Consider the following 16980-nt stretch of genomic DNA (forward strand, 5'->3'; position numbering starts at 1 on the left):
AAACCCTCCTCTGAGCTTTAAATCCTAATGGGACCAGGTGCTCTTCATACCCATCATTTGCCACCTTGTCTATTCTATTAGATTCAAAGTCACATTATTCACACACACATCTTATCTGATTATCTGGATCCATTTCAATCGGGCTTTCGGCCGGGATTTGGTACAGAAACAGCCTTGGTCGCCCTGTATGATGACCTCTGTCGGGAGAGAGACAGAGGGAGTGTAACTCTGTTGGTTCTCCTAGATCTCTCAGCGGCTTTTGATACCATCAACAATGGTATCCTTCTGGGGCGGCTTGCGGATTTGGGAGTTGGAGGCACTGCCTGGCAGTGGCTGTGCTCCTACCTCAAGAATCGTCTCCAGAAGCTGGTGCTTGGGGAGCATTACTCGAATCCCTGGGTACTCCAATATGGGGTCCCGCAGGGTTCGGTTCTGTCCCCCATGCTTTTTAATATCTATATGAAGCCACTGGGTGAGGTCATAAGGAGATTTGGAGTGCGTTTCCAGCAATATGCTGATGATACGCAGCTCTACTTCTCCTTTTCATCTTCTTCAGGTGAGGCTGTTGATGTACTAAATCACTGCCTGGCCGCGATAATGGACTGGATGAGAGCTAACAAACTGAGACTCAATCCTGACAAGACTGAGATGCTGTTGGTGGGGGAGCTCTCTGCCCAGATGGCTGATGTCCGACCTGCCCTAGATGGGGTTACACTCCCCCTAAAGGAGCAGGTTCGTAGTTTGGGGGTCTTATTAGATCCGCTCCTGTCTCTGGAGGCTCAGGTAGCCTCGGTGGCACGGAACGCGTTCTACCAGCTTCGGCTGGTAGCCCAACTACGACCCTATCTGGACAGGGAGAACCTTGCCACAGTTATCCATGCTCTGGTAACCTCTAGATTGGACTACTGTAATGCACTCTACATAGGGTTACCTCTGAAGACGGTTCGGAAACTTCAGCTGGTGCACAATGCTGCGGCCAGAGTTCTTACTGGGATTAAAAAATATGATCATATAACCCCTGTCCTGGCCCAACTGCACTGGCTACCAATATGTTTCCGGGCCAGATTCAAAGTGTTGGTTCTTACCTATAAAGCCCTTAACGGCATTGGACCGCAATACCTGGTGGAACGCCTCTCCCGCTATATACCTGCCCGTTCACTACGTTTGACATCGAAGGCCCTTCTCCGGGTTCCAACGCATATGGAGGCCCGGAGAGTAATAACCAGAACTAGGGCCTTCTCAGTGGTGGCCCCTGAGTTATGGAACGCCCTCCTTGATGAGATACGCCTGGCGCCTTCTTTGTTATCTTTTCGGCGCCAGATAAAGACCTACCTCTTTGCCCAGGCATTTTAATTTTAATTTCATTTTAATTTTAATTTTAATTTTATTTTAATTTGTCTTTGTCTTGATTTTGTTTTTATATTTTACAGTGTATTGTTATCATGTTTATTGTATTTTAATCTGTTTTTACCTTTTTGTACACCGCCCTGAGAGCTAGAAAGCTATAGGGCGGTTTAAAAATCTAATAAAATAAAAAAAATAAAAATAAAAAAATCTTTAGCCCTTCAATTGCTTGCTCAGTTAGCAGTAATAAAATGTTTGGGATATGCACAGAATGTACACTGGGGAGGCGAGTCCCCAGCTCCTGCTGGGCGGAAGGGCGGGATATAAATCAAATAATATAAATAAATAAAACAGGCAATACTCTGTTGATGGGAGTAATGCTCTGCCCCCTCAAACTCAGTGGAAAAGTACAGTTTAGGCCTTCTGTTGCACATGGTTTTTGGAATGAAGACCAGCCATCTCCAACATCCGCAGGGAGAGGTATTATGCGAGATTAACAGGTTATTAGAAATATTTTTCATTCTTATCTCTGCAAGAGACTTCAACAAGAGTATGCCAGCCGAGTCGTTTAGAAGTACGTTCCTCTGTGACTTAGCCAAAGCAGTAATGAGTTTTCTGCTGTCAAGCTGAAGCAGACTTGTGCACCGAGCATTTAATTTAATTTAAAAGGAGGCCTTTGTTTCAGTGGTCAGCTCATCGCAGTTCAGATTCATAACACTAGCTGCCTGACATTAGTTGCTTGTTTGAAAGAATGGAAAGGCACATACCAACTCGGAGGGCTGAGAGTTCAGCTGACAAAAGCCCAGTTTATACCTTCCTGGAACAGAAAAAGACTTTATTCATTTGAGGGAAGAGCATGACAGGTGTACCTTGCTTCCTCTAGGCACATAGCATAAATCTTGCAGCAATCTGCTCCATGCAGTTGACTGACATATCCCTTGTTTAGGGCAGAGAAGAATTTCACATCAGGGATGGAGAGCCTATGGTCCTCCAGATGTTGTTGTTGGATCCCAGCTCCCATAAACACCATGGTCAGCCAGCATGGTCAATGGACCAGGGATGATGGGAGTGGTAGTTCAACAACATCTGGAAGGCCATAGTGTGATGATCCACAAGGATGCCCGCTGCCAAGGAGGGGTGATGGACCAAGCAAGGGGAGATCATGTCATTCCTGGTTCCCCAGGCAGAGAGAGAGCAAGGCAGGGCAAGGCAATGAAAAGTCAGCTCCTTGGAGAGGGGTCAAGGTGTGGGTTCAGAGCCACAGATCGTGCTCTTGCAGCTGAAGCAAAACATCCAAGTTGTCTCAGCAAGGTGCTCCTTCTTGGAGTAATGGCATTGCAAGGGCGTAGAAGAAGCAAGGTTCTGAAGCAATTGGCTGAGTTTTATAGCAGGGCTGGATTGTCATTGACTGGAGGTCCCACCCCCTGAGTCCTGCCTCCTGGCCAGTTAAAGGGCTGGTGCCTTTTTCTTTTCTTTGCAGCTATTGCCTATTCCCAGGAAATAAGGCTTCCAGCTCTGGGTCTCTTGAGCCCGTGAGGAATCTGTGGACAAGCCACAGAGGTGTCTCGTCAGGACCGGGGCATGGATCCATCCCCTCCTCGGAGTTACAGTAGCTAGAGGACTCTGCCTGTGGGGAGTCCTGCCAGAGCCATGACACAGGGCTTCCCCACCCCTGCTCTATGCTATCCATGTAATGCGAGGGAAGTGCCTCCATGATGCTCCCCTAACGTGTAAATGCCATCCCAGGAAGATTTGAACAAGGGCAAAAATGTGGACTATGTCAGGGGTTTGTGAAAAATGGGGCAAGGCCTGGGCCCCATGAGATGCTGGGACACTGTTAGTACCAAGTGGGCTTTAACCTGGACAGTGGTTAGTGGGGAAATATGAAATCCATATCATATACACTCTGAGATTTATTTATTTCTAAGTATTTATTTAAATAATATTAGGGGGAAATATCCTTGTATTTTATTTTAGTTATATCCCAACCTTCGTCTCAAAAAGCAGGGCCGGCACCAGGCATGCCAGGCCCCTTGGGCACCAGTCTGCCCCAGACCCTGGCACACGCACACCCCACCTAACCTCTCCCTGAAGGGCTCCTCCTTAGGGTGGGTGGGTAGCGCTCCCTTCCGTGATCTGTGGTGCGGATTGTGGAAGGGAGCGCTACCCACCCACCCTAAGGAGGGCCCCTTGAGGGGCCCCTTGGGAGCCAGGGGCCCTTGGCCAGGGGCCGACCTAGCCACCCTCTGGCTACAGCCCTCCAAAGAGCCCAGGACAGCAATTCCCCATCATTCATGATTATTTATTTATTTCATGTATGAATCACTTCCTGTGAGGTGCCCCAAAGCGGTTTACAATATAATAAAAACATGTATTAACAGTTACGTATATAAAAACAGTTAAAACAATTGCATATATAGAAAAACCAACAACAGCACATACACAAAATCAATCCAATTCCAATACAGATGCCAAATGGGACACAAATCTCCATTGAGAAAGCTTGTTGCTACAGGATTTTAAACACTGTTTTAGATGAATTTCATGCTGCTTTTGTTGATTTTGATGTGGTTATTTGTACTGATATTATTGTTCTAATTTTTGTTATTGTTGGGTTTTTTAAACTGTAAGCTGCCCAGAGGGCATGATTGATGGGCAGTTAATAAATGTCTAAATAAGTCAATAAAGTCTGTTCGTACTGGAGACAAGTAGCTCTTCAGCTTGAGAAGCTAGCCCTGCCTGAGGCTTGGGATTTATAGAGCCCGATGGGCATTGATTGGCTGTTGGGGTCAGCTGACTGAACAATCAAGCAGGCTGGTATCAGCCTAGATGGCAGTCTTGAGCCACAGAGTTCGACATTCTAAGCTTGCATTGGAAACAAAGGGTTGGTTACATAGGAGGTAAGGTGTCACAGCCTGGCTTCCCCGGAGCCCCATTCAAGACCCACCCACCTAAACACACACTCACACTCACGAGTGTCCTAAAATAGCTTATAAATGAAGCTTGCACTTTGCAAGCATAGATACACGAGCCTGGTGACATAATCCAGGAATCCAACAAACTCAAATCTTAAAACTACTGAAGGCTGAGAAAATATATCAGAAATGGTATATTTTTATTAACATCCTGTGCTGTCATAAATTTCCTGGATCTTTCAGACCTGGGTATTGTCAGATACAGGATCCTGGGCAATTGATGGTTCTTTATCAATACGAGGACATTAATGTGGAAAACAATATCATGCAACCTTAAAGCGTATTTATCTTTTCCCCTCCAATACTTGTTCCACAGCTTTTGCAGTCTATCCCGGTAGGAGTTGGACAGGTGTATGGCTGTGACAATCCTTGGACTGGAGGCATTGTCCTGGTGGCTCTGTTCATTTCCTCCCCTCTTATCTTCATTCATGCTGCAATTGGCTCAGCACTGGGGGTGCCTGCAGGTAGGAGAACGCCATAGATAGGGCTGGTTTAAACCATTATCCTAAGTACTCTGAGGCAGAGCTTGAAAAAATTACTTTTTTGAACTACAACTTCCATCAGCCCCAGCCAGCATGGCCACTGGATTGGGCTGATGGAAGTTGTAGTTCAAAAACGTAACTTTTCCAAGCTCTGCTCTGAGGTATACCATTCCAGCCAAACTGGAGCTACAGCTGTGATGTTTATTATCCCATAAGATTGCCAGATAAAATCATAGCTTAGCAGCTAACCAGAACGGGAATCTAAAACAAACAGCAAGAGAGAAGAACTTGACTCATGGTAAGACGAGGGGTTCTTGACTGTGGATATCCTTGCATCTCAAATTCCCTCTTGAGATCATGTGGTGCTCATCACCCTTTTTGACTCTGTTTCATTATCCATTGGCCTCCCTCCTTAAGCCCAGGAGTGACCTGACTTCTTCTCATCGAGACAGACATTAGGGTCTCTCTGCTTGAGTTAGGGAGTATTCAGCACAAGCAGAGGCTGTGTGAGAAGGGTCCACAGAATTGGCCACTTGAAGCTGACTCTGGGGAGCACCTGATCCCAAAGAGAAACTGCAGCTGACCGGTGCCTGCAGTGGCTATAGGACGAGAAGCATTTCTGTGAGGGTGTACTGTTTCCTTACAGCCCTGCAGCCATTACAGGGGGCTTGCCTGAGGGTGGGGTCAGAAGCTGAAAACAGCAAAGCAATCCTTTTGCTGAGCTCAAAGTAGTCAATGGTATCAAGGCCAAGTGGTGGTGCATTGTGCTTCTTTCCTCCCTTTGGCCAAATGGTGATGATGCAGGTGGGAGGGACATAATTTTGTCTTCTGAGGTCACTCCTACAGAGGGACAGTCTCCCTCATAATTTAAAAAAATCCTTTGGGAAGGCGGTCAAATTTGGGTGATGGTAGCAGAACTTATGGTGCACCTTGCCTAATTCCTCCTTTTCCTGCGCCGAAGAGATAAGCTGCTCTTAAGCATAAATCTTTTCCATCCACCTAAGTGTTGCTGTTTGTGCATTGCTTACTGATCTCTATTGAGAGGCTTGCTCAACACAGAGCACCCACTTGACTAATAAGAGTATGTGAACATTGTTGGGACTTTGTGCAAGTTCAACATTGCTATTTGCTGCTATAGTATCTTAAAATAGCCAAAAGGCTTCCCAGAAGTAAACATTTTAAAATCTTAACATGGAGTGAACGTACAAAGGTCTGGCTGTGGGATTCTTTACCTTAGCAACATTAATTCCAATCCAGCAAAACAACATTTAGGGGGAAAAGCCTGGGAAAGAAGTATGCAGGTCTGCGTCTGGTCAGTGCCTGGACGGGTGGCTTCCTGGGAACCTCATGTTGCTTTGAGTTTCATAACGGAACAAAAGTGGAATATAAATGTAAGAAAATGATAAATAATAGTAAAGATTGTATTTCGTACCTTGTATTGGGGAAGTTAGAGGTGTTTGTAATACATTTTCATCCTGCATTTGACTGACTTGGAGTCTTGTCTCTGCATAGCTGTTGCATTACAACTATGGAGACTAGCAAGAATCCGATCCCATGAATTTTCTGAACATCGTGCAATTTTAATCTTCTTAACTTCTTAACTTTTTTAATCTTTTAATCTGTATTTTAATTTTTGTAGTATTTATTTTGTTTTTGCTGTGCTTTTCGTGGTTTGTTTGTATATGTTTTTGTATTTTTATTATGATATATTGTATTTTATTTTGTTTGTTCACTGCCCTGAGAGCTATTTCGCTAAGGGCGGTATATAAATTGAAATAATAAATAATAAATAAATAAATCTTCTTTGCAGCACTGAGCCTAGCCACTCCTTTTAACAAAATCTATGCCGGTTTGTGGAATTACAACAGCTGCCTCTCGTGCATCGCAATAGGGGGCATGTTCTACGCCCTCACCTGGCAAACCTTTTTGCTGACACTTGCTTGTGGTAAGTACCCAGGTTCATTGCCACTACACTCACACAAAATAGGAAGCTGCCTTAATCTGACTCAATGTTAATCTATTTGGCCTTCTGGCCCTGTTTTGTCTCTGCTGGTTCGCAAATTACTTGGGAATAAGCAAAATATTTTTTTATTTTATTTCTGTAGAAAATAACATATTTTAAGCATAAAAACAGGGATGAGGTAGACATTCAATTCAGTTTGCATTTAAAGCCCAATCTATCAAATTTGCATTTTCCAAAACAATCTTAAACCCCAAACACTCACACTTATCCAAATTTTGTGATGCATGTCTCAAACCAACCAGTGTTTGCAAAAATGCATATATCAGAGGATAGTGTGTATAAAAATGAATTATACAGCCACAAGAGTGGCTGTATACTATAGCCAGCATGGATTTTTCTCATTCCGCCGTGTTAAATTGAAAATATCCCACATGTCATTCTGTGGCTTCCCATAAACTCATTTCAAAACATAATCTTACCAAACATATAGTCCTGAACTCGGAAATGCTTGCTTAACAACCCTCTAATTTTTCATGTCAATACACAAAACACTCAGAGAGAATTCAGAGTTCAAAGCCTAAAACAAGAGAAAAAAATCCAGACTCATTTTGGACTTTTTTCTGTCAGTGATCTCATAATTTGTTGAAATTAATTAAAAATCATACAAAAATGTAATTCTCCATCTTCGGAGATACAGTCCTGATTGCAGGTGTTGCCACCACTCACCATATGCTCAGAGGCACATGTTACCAAAGTTTTCCAAGCTACACAGGAAGTAGACTGGACTGTGAAAGACTAACCCAAATTGTGTTTGCATTGATACAAATTTGTAGGGCAGTGCGATGGGCTCATCTACATAGCGGTTTACTGTGTGTTGGGTGCTACTCACATCTCCTTTAAATTTGTATGGTTCACATGATGTTACCGGCAAACAGAAGCTATCATGCAGTATTCCCCTTGTAAATCCCTACTCACCTAATCCACGGATAAGAGGAGTAAAAACATCTTCACTCTGTATCTCTAGTGCTTGCAAACCTTTTGCTCTGATGTTTTTAGGTGGGTTGTCAATTGTTCCCCTCTCCATGCCCACTCCCTCCTCCTCCCTTCGTTCATTTTATTTCCTGTAGGCTGACAAGCAACTTTTGGTTGCTCTCTTCCATTTTCTGGCTTTTTTTATGTTGCTGCAAAAGGTGCCTTTCTTTTCTTTTCCTCCTAAGTTTTGCACAAAAACACAACACTGCTCATACAAAGATTTGTATTTCGACTGTATCCTACCAGGGAAAACACAGATGTGTGCACTTCCGTGTGTTTTTTTTAAAAAGGAAGCTACTGCAGCTAGTAGAACAGACTGAGCATGTTCGTTCACCTTAGCAACCAGAGGGAATGGAAATGTATAATTAGAGGGTGGGGCCACAAGGAAGCAGCTAGAATAATCCTCCCCAGAGGAATGCCTACTTGTGTGAATGAGGAAAAGCAATTGGCAGCTAACATTGAGCAGGAATTGTGAGGGATGCAAATGAAAAGCAAAGGTAAAAGAAGTGTATTTGCTACAAAAGAATGCTCCCACCATATAAATGAGCCCAATAGAGAAGAAGTCAGGTCTCCTGCTCCCCTGCTGCATTCACTATAGCTGCCCAATTTCCCTGCTTTTAAAGTTTGATAGAAGTATCTGTTGGCTATAGGTACATTCCTAAACCACAAGAGGCTTTCTGCCTATTAGTAAATATAGTTGTGAAAATAAATATAGTAAATATAGTTGTGAAAATAAGATACAGAAATGCATTATATTAGGGGAAATTGCTTGCAAAACATCAAAACTGCATACAAAACTGTGTTAATTATGAGAAATTTGCATTAAAATGCTGGGGAATTTTCATGAGGATTTTTTTTTAAAAAAAATTGAATGTGGAGAACTGAATTTAAGATTGGAAAAAATGAGAACCTGAGAGAACTGAAATTGACAGATCCTTCCACCCCACATAGCTGAAGTGTTCTTCCCCAACAGCTCCCTACCCTGCTCCATTTCACCATCTTCCACAGCATATGCCAATCTAATTTTGTTCTCCTTCATCTTTTTTTTTTCTTTGCAGCCCTCTTTACCGCCTACACAGGAGGTGCACTGGCCAATATGTTTTCCGTGGTGAGTTTTGCTGATTTTAAAGGATGGAGGAACGGGGATGATGTGGTCATCAAGTATTCACAATTGCTTTCTTAGCAATTAGGTTACCATCCCCTTAAAAGTGCTATGAGGTCAAAGAATGGGAAGATAGATCCATTCCCCACCCCCTCAAATGGAAGCAAAAAAACAAAACCCACTTGCTTATCTTGTCTCTCGACTCTGGGAGATTTAAAAGGGAAATGTTTGTAAAAGTAAAGCCCCCACCCCAGCTGCCATTCTGCCCTCCCCCAGTTCATTGAATTATTTGTTATTTAGAAAATGTACAAAGTGCCTGATCAAAATGTTTTCCAGCCGGTGTACAACTAAAACTGGAAATAAAACACAGCTAAAATCCACAGTCCAATTAAAACAAATATACATAAAACCATTTTTTTTAAAAAGATAAAATTAGTGAAACTTTTAGGTAAAGTACATTTTCTGTCTGACAGGCTTGCTGTATTTATGTATTTATTTAGAACTACATGAGTTGCTTCATCTCACTGCCACCACTGTCTGCTTTGTTCTGTTTTGGGATTTCCCCTGGAAAGTGAGCAAAATGCTGAAATGAATAAGAGGAGACCACAGAGCAATTAAAGAACGGGGTTCTCTATCACACTGCCTTCAGCCTTTGAATAGCTGTTGCTTGCTCACACCCACAGCGAATGAACAAACCTGAGATGCATAAAAAGCAAAAGCAGCCATATTGGTCCATAAGGGGAAAAAACCCTCCAAAATCCACAGTTGGCCAATATCTTTTTTAGGACCAACCAAACCATCACAAAATCCTGAACAAGCTTTCAAGTTCCCCCAGATGTTGTTGGAGTACAACTGCCATCTTCCCTGACCCACTGGTCATGCTGGCTAGGGCTGATGGGGAGTTGAGGGCCCAACCACATCTGGAAGGCACCATGTTGGGGAAACTTGTGTCACACAAAGCAGGAAATGGGGGTGGGCAGGTGAGATGATGGGTGGGGGGCAAAATTAATAAAGACCCAAAAGTAGGTCTGCATTGAGACTGAGTTCCAAGATGGCGCTTGGAGACTAAATTGGTACCTGCTAGGTGCAATGGGTATCAAGTGACACACCTAGGGCCCCGTCCGCACTGTGCATTTAAAGCACTATGATACCCCTTGAACTGTTATGGCTTCCGCCAAAGAATCCTGGGAAGTGTAGTTTGTGAAGGGTGCTGAGAGCGGTTAGGAGACTCTTAGGGGAGTAGGGGTCTCCTAACAACTCTTAGCACGCTTAACAAACTACAGCTTCCAGAATACTTTTTTGGGGGGGAGGGGGCCATGACTGTTTAAAGTGGTACATAGTGCTTTAAGAGCATGGTGTGGATGTGGCCCATGATTCTCGCATAAAGAAGCCACAACTGATCCTCTGACTGTTCTCCTCCCCTTCAGTTTGGAATGCCATTGGGAACATGGCCTTTTTGTTTATCTTCGCTCACCTTCCTGCTCTTAACGACCACCAACGATGCCATCTACAAGCTTCCTCTTTCCAAAGTCTCCTACCCAGAAGCCAACCGGGCCTATTACTTGGCAAGAAATGATGAACACCACCCCAAACCTACCTGCGATGTGTAACAGACTAAATTTCAGGCATCTTCTTGTCACTACAATAGAGGTGGTGTCTGCACTTCTCAAGGAAGAAGCAGAGCACAGAACAAAAATCAGCCTTCACTTGTCGAGGAGCTCTTCCTCCCTTTTAGGTCGCGGACACTGGAGCAGAACGATTCAGAATTCTGTACGCATCACAAACAGAAGTGGACACACTAGCCAGTTCGCTTGGAAAGGTGCATGATGCTAATGGAGGAAATAAGGGTTGAGATCTGAGACGGCCAACTGCAGGCTCATTGGCTGGAGCTGACCCCCTGAAGCTGCTATCACCTGAGTGTGTGTGTGTGTGCGTGTGTGTGTGCGTACACATGTGCATACACGCACACATGTACATACATACTTGTATATCTAGAATCAAAGTGTGGGTTTTTTGTCTTTTTTTTTAAGTGTCATTTGTAAGGAAGAGGAAGAAAATGTTATCGTGTGTAACAAAGGATATTGCATACCTTCACGCAAGTTCTCTGTTTGGGATTTTGCATATAATGCCGAGCCGTGCTTGAGTACATGTGCTTCATTACTAAGACAGCTTTGCTGTTGGAGAGGATCATCTTTATTATGGAGCCTGAACACTCGTGTGGGGACCAGTTTGTGTGTCCAGATACATATTGAGGCCCCAGACTGTTCTGGGGAACAGAATGGCTCCTAAGAATAGAGGCATTGGTCATCCCTAGATTATATGATGTTCAATCAAGAGGACATCTTATTGAGGGCGTAAAGCACGCAATGGGGGGAGATGCTTTTGGAAAGTATTTTGTATTAGTTATGTGCAACAAGCATGTCAGACTGCACTTAATAGAAGAGATCTAAGTCGGGTCTGCTAACCAAACTTGCATAGTTTCTGCCTCCTTGCTAGAATCTCCATGGTTGATTGATGGGTTTAAAATGTGCAAACTAAAAGTGTATACTCGAGATCATTGAATAGTTGAGAAAAAACTAATCTGTATTAACGAATCCTGAGTACACACCCTTGCTTAAGGGCATGAGAAACGTCTTCTTGCTGGGTCAGACCAACATCCTAGGCAAGAACTGCAGCAACCAGCAGGCGCTCCGTCTGCTGGCTCCTATGCTGGTGGGGCTGGTGGGTCCTACAACACCTGGAGGGCCATAGGTTCTCCATCCCTGCACTAGGTAGCTCAGCGGTAAAGAATCTGTTTTGCATGCAGAAGGTCCCACGTTGAACCCCTAGCATCTTTAGTTGGGGCTGGGCGTGCCCCCTGCCTGAAATCCTGGAGAGCTTCTGCCAGTTAGACAGTCCTGAGCTAGATGGGCCAATGATCTGACTCGGAGTAAACAACTCGCATTCAGAAAGTGGCCAGTGGAGAAGCGAAAGGAGGGTAGGCACAGTAACGGAGGAGAGAGAAAGTCAGAGAGATGAAATCCGATGACTTTATTGGCCCAGCGCTTTTCATAATGCCATGCTGCTGCTTCAGGGCACCACAAATAAGCATATTGAGCATTTCATATCGCGCAGCACTATTTAAAACAATTATACAATATAGTAAGGGTGAAACTACTATCATTACAATACTGGCAGGGAATCAGATGCTCAGCAATACAAGCTCCCAAGCCATTGGTAGCACTTTGTCTCCAGACCATAGTTTGTAAAGCTCCTTCAAATCATGGTTTGGAGGCTTGACACTAACCGTAGTTTGCCAGTGTGGGTATCTCGGCAAATTATAGTTAGGAAAAGCATAGAAAGTAAATGAGGGAACTCCTGAGAAGCACGTTTTGGAGGATCAGTTCATAACGTCTGAATTGATGTGTTTATAGCTGATCGTGTTATTGCAGCTAGTGTAATAAATGTGTCTTAAGGGTGCTGGTGTTTTTCTCCCTGAGTGCCAAATAAAAATACAGACAAAATCCATGAGTTGTGGCAGCTTTCTGTTCTCCTTTTGGACATCAGAAAACCACTGACAGACTGGGAAACTGCTGTTCTGTCTTAGAAGTTCCTCATTCACCACCCCTTTCTGTACTCTGAACTGTCACCTGCAGTTTTCCTTCTGGTGGAAAATATCTTCTGGACAGCATCATAGAAGCAGATCTTCCACATCAAACCAGTTAGGTGGAACTGAACGAGAAGCCACTCCTAAGGCATTGTACTGCAAGCAAAGTGGCTTTTCATCCAGATCCCTTGCTCTGTGGTGCAAGGAAAGTAGAGGAGATGATCAGGCATAAGGACTCTTTCAGCAATGTAGCATCATAAATTATGATTTTGTATAGAGCAAATATATAGACCAAGGAATTTCAGAAGAAAATCACCCTGTGCTTTGTAGATTACAGCAAAACCTCTAACTGTGTAGATTATGAAAAACTATGGAATGCTTTAAAAGAAATGGGCGTGCCACAGCATCTGATTGTCCTGATGCACAACCTATACTCTGCACAAGAGGCTACTGTAAGGACAGAATATGGAGAAACCGATTGCTTCCCAATTGGAAAGGGTGTGAGACAGGGGTGTATTTTATCACCCTATTTGTTTAGGGCCCATTCACAGTTACTGTGAGATTGGTGCTTCTTGCATCCCCGTTTAATTCACATGACATTGCAGGCAAGGCGAAGGCATGCCGCCGCTTTCCCCTTTAAATCTGTATGAATTCTATTTTATCCTGCACATTCATCCATTGAGGCCTATCTTACAGAATGCTAGAGGGAATCTCTTTCTAGATATTGTGATGGCTCAATCCAATTTCAGCAACAATCCTGAGAGATATCTTGACATTGAGGGGAAATAATTGGACTAAGCTCAGCTCAGGTCTTAATATCTGAGGAAGGAGACTTCAACCCAGATTTTTAATCCTTTTGAAAAGGATGCTGGAATTGAACTCTGAGACCTTACTCAAACAGTGACCAATCACTAAGATTCAACACCTTGTAGTGTTGAACTCCCCAAACTGTATCTTTCCTAAAATCACTTCTACCTTGAGCAATCCTCGCCCAACCGGAATCTAAACCTGATTGCCCCATATGAGTAAAACATAAGAGGACTACAACAGATCATTTTGATGCAGATAGATGAGGTTTATTGTAGGGGAAAGAGGAGTGCAGAAAAGCGTTTCCATGTTGAGCAGCTTCAGAAAGGTGAACAATACATTTTGTGCAGAAGAGTGAAATGACAGATGAACGAGTAAAATGAGACAAGAAATAGGTACACAGAGAATAACAGAGCTTCTCAGCAAACTGGAAGCATCATAAATCTTGCAGACCTGAGGAATATTCAGAAATCCATCAAAGAATGACAAGTGAATTTGGGATCCCTTGAATTTTGGTCAGAATGCCTTCAGGTTGCCTTGAAACAAAGGAAGCAAAAAGCTGCATATCTAAGAGAGCTGGAGGGAAACCTGAAAGGAGCTTTGAGCAGGTAGGTGTAGGTATGCATGTCAGAGGTGATGATCCAGTCTGCTGTTGTTTGTTTGGATGGAGAGGCTCAACATTTCTGGCACCAAAACCCATACAATCACCACCTGTGAATCCATTTTGTGCAATTCGGGTACCTTTCTGTTCCATTCCTGTGATGATCATGTTCCCATTCAATGAAGGGGTGAGCTCATCCTGCACACAGCACAGGACCTGTCACCAGAGGAGATGTGAGCTTGTTCTGGGATTGTAAAGAAATGAGTTTGGTTGCATCAGCGGTGGCAAATGGATTTCTGATAAAGGTTGAGGAAAGCTAGGGCCTGAGAACCTGCCATATCTCTGGTTTGGCTTGTTGCTCAGGAGTTAGAGTGATCTGCCAAATTCCAAAATCGATACAGGGACTCTAACAGACAGGGGAGGATGCCAGCGTGGTGGGCAGCCAGTAGGAGCATGCGTAGTAACTCTAACAGGATAGGGCAGGCCAGTCCCATGGCAGGAGCACAGACGGGGGAAGATGCAGGGGTGGTGGGTAGACAGGAGGATTATGAAAAGGAAGGGGCACTGGCCATGACTGGAGCATTTCCATCACTCTGATGTTGATAGATGACTTTCCAGTCCAGAAAGAATCTGGGGGGGAAAGGAGTGGAATCATTTAAGCTTGTGAATGTTGACGTGCACTTTAATGCTTGCTTGATTATTTATTGTTTATTCAATTTATATCCTGACCTTCCTCCCAGAAGGAGATCAAGGTGGCAAACAAAAACACGAAAAGCACCCTAAAACATCTTAAAAACGAGCAAACAAAACTTTAAAACATATGAAAACAAAACATCTTTAAAAACACATTGAAACAGCTTTAAAAACAAATCCAATCCAATCTTATTTTAAGAAGATACCCAGCTTTAAAAACATTTTGGAAAGCAATTCCAACACAGACTCAAACTAGGACGGTCTCTATGTAAAAGGCTTGTTGAAAGAGGAAGGTGTTCAGTAGGTGCCGAAAAGGTAACAGAGACTGCGTCTGTCTAATATTTAAGGGAAGGGAATCCCAAAGGGTCGGTGCCACCACACTAAATGTCTGCTCTCTCTGTTATGCTGTACAGACAGCAGCAAGGGGCAAGGCAAGATTGTACCAGAGGAGCAAGCTATTTGGCATTCACTGGATGGGGGTGTGGTGTGGTGGGGAGCAAGGAGGTATATTGGTGAAGCATTGGAGCCTCTCTTTTCCTTCCTGTGCAAGGGTGCGGTGCAAAGCATCACTGGAGTGGAAGCTGGTGACATTTCAGTTTGAGACCCGCAGGGGTTCTCCTGGATGGAAAATGTAATACTTTTCAAGTCTGTACAACAGTATTCAACGGGGGTAAGTAGGGATGGTGTAGGGGGAGGTTGCGGTAGGGAGAGGTCACCCCAGGCATCACCGTTCATACACCCCGAATGTTGACAGGTGGAGTCTGCTCTCCAGTATGGATTTGTGAGAAGACATCCTCCTCGTGCTGGCAGAGATCGCTCCCCCAACCGACCTGTGTAAGGGAAAGGGGGTGGGTGGGGGTAGAAACACAGTACCTCCTATTTTAAATTTGGGAGCATCTGAGTCCAGCTGGAGATGCGCTGTTAAAGGTTCAGTCCAACTCGGACATGTGAAAGCCTCACTTGGATCACCCCTATTTCTCTCGCAGTGCAGGAAGTGCACGGAACTGATGCCCACCCCTCATCATGAATTTCTTGCCCCTGGATTAGGTCATATACTCAGGATAAAACAAATCCATCACACTGTCTGTGCAATAATCATATTCTTACCGTCTGCGTATGTGTTAGAATTGCTCAATATGTTTTTAATAATGTGTTTAACCCTTTTTTAAAGTTGTTTTTTTTAATGTTAATGTCATTTTGTTTTAATGTATTTTAAGATCTGTTTTTATGATGTTTTAAAGTGTGATGCAAATTAAATAAATAAATAAATATTCGTTTTAATTTCCTGTACAGCACATACCTGCCTCACAGCACACATGCTCCAGCGGTGCTTTCTGCTGCTCCTCTTTCCATTCATCTTGGGCATGCTTGCTAACTCACTTCTCTTCCTCTGATTTTCCTGCTTCCTTCCACCTACCCTTTGGCCAGTTCCCTCCCCTCCTGCCCCTGCTCTGGAAAACACCATTCTCTGGAAGCTGAGTCAGAAATGACTTTTTGCAGAACCATTGGCTGTGCCTTCATCAGCTGTGGCTAATAATGTGGATCCCATCTGGTGTTCATTGTAGCTCCAAGTGTCCCTACGTTAAATTCGTGGTCGAATGGGATTTGGATTGCATCTCGAGGCAGTGTAAAAAGCCTCCTGCTTAATATTGGAAGGGGAGGGAGACATCAAAGGGCTCAATTGTGCCAGCAAACCCTAATCCCTAAAGAGCACTGAGGCAAGGGTCTCAAAGCATCTTTTGCTTTTGCAGAAATTAGGGCTGCCTCTCCATGACAGGTATATGCAGAGATCCTCAGGAGTCTGAGCTGTGTGTGTGCCAGTATGTGTATTTATGTAAACAGCAGGATTTTACCCTGCATTTAGACCACTGAGATATAATACTTAGCACAATAAAAAAGCTACTTTATAGAAATGCATAGTAGATAGGAAAAGCATACCTAGTTCTAACTAACCAACTAAGTTGGAGGCGCAGTGCCCAGACTTGAGTACTGCACTCATGGCTCAGGAGAGAGAGCAAAGTCAAAGATGTCTCCTCTCTCCCCAAAGAGTCAAAAAAGAAGACAAAGGAAGGAGGGGCAGGTCAGCTTCCCTGACCATATCAGTTTAGAACGGAAGGACGTTCGGCAGAGAAGAGCACAGGTAAAGGTAGGCAAGCCTAGTCAGCTGGAGGACCCTAACTCTATCTTCCTTCTGGAATACAAACAAAATAACCCAAATAGGAGTTGCTCTTGCCACTCATCCCGCAACTCCTTTTTTTTTTTTTTTGAAGAGCAGAAACAGACTCCTAATACACCACTCTTTTACCATCAAAGATTTTCCTTTGCTTGTTGTTTGGAAGATGCAAACTGGACCACCCTGTGCCCGCATAAGGGAAGCTTGCATATCGCTTGCAAA

The 16980-nt window shown here is 43.8% G+C and overlaps 1 protein-coding gene across 2 annotated transcripts in view; it reads left to right on the plus strand.

The window, feature by feature from the left end:
* SLC14A1 (solute carrier family 14 member 1 (Kidd blood group)) overlaps nt 1-12370 on the plus strand; it is a 37137-nt gene extending 24767 nt beyond the window's left edge. For both annotated transcript variants that reach the window (XM_061607406.1, XM_061607404.1), the window contains 4 exons: nt 4636-4783; nt 6612-6746; nt 8855-8904; nt 10326-12370. In XM_061607406.1, the coding sequence (XP_061463390.1) occupies nt 4636-4783; nt 6612-6746; nt 8855-8904; nt 10326-10508 (516 nt within the window). In that variant the 3' untranslated portion in view covers nt 10509-12370. The remainder of the gene's footprint in view (nt 1-4635; nt 4784-6611; nt 6747-8854; nt 8905-10325) is intronic.
* The last annotated feature ends 4610 nt before the right edge of the window (nt 12371-16980 follow it).

The sequence above is a fragment of the Rhineura floridana genome, chromosome 1 (genome assembly GCF_030035675.1).
Source record: "Rhineura floridana isolate rRhiFlo1 chromosome 1, rRhiFlo1.hap2, whole genome shotgun sequence".
In the NCBI taxonomy this organism is placed as follows: Eukaryota; Metazoa; Chordata; class Lepidosauria; order Squamata; family Rhineuridae; genus Rhineura; species Rhineura floridana.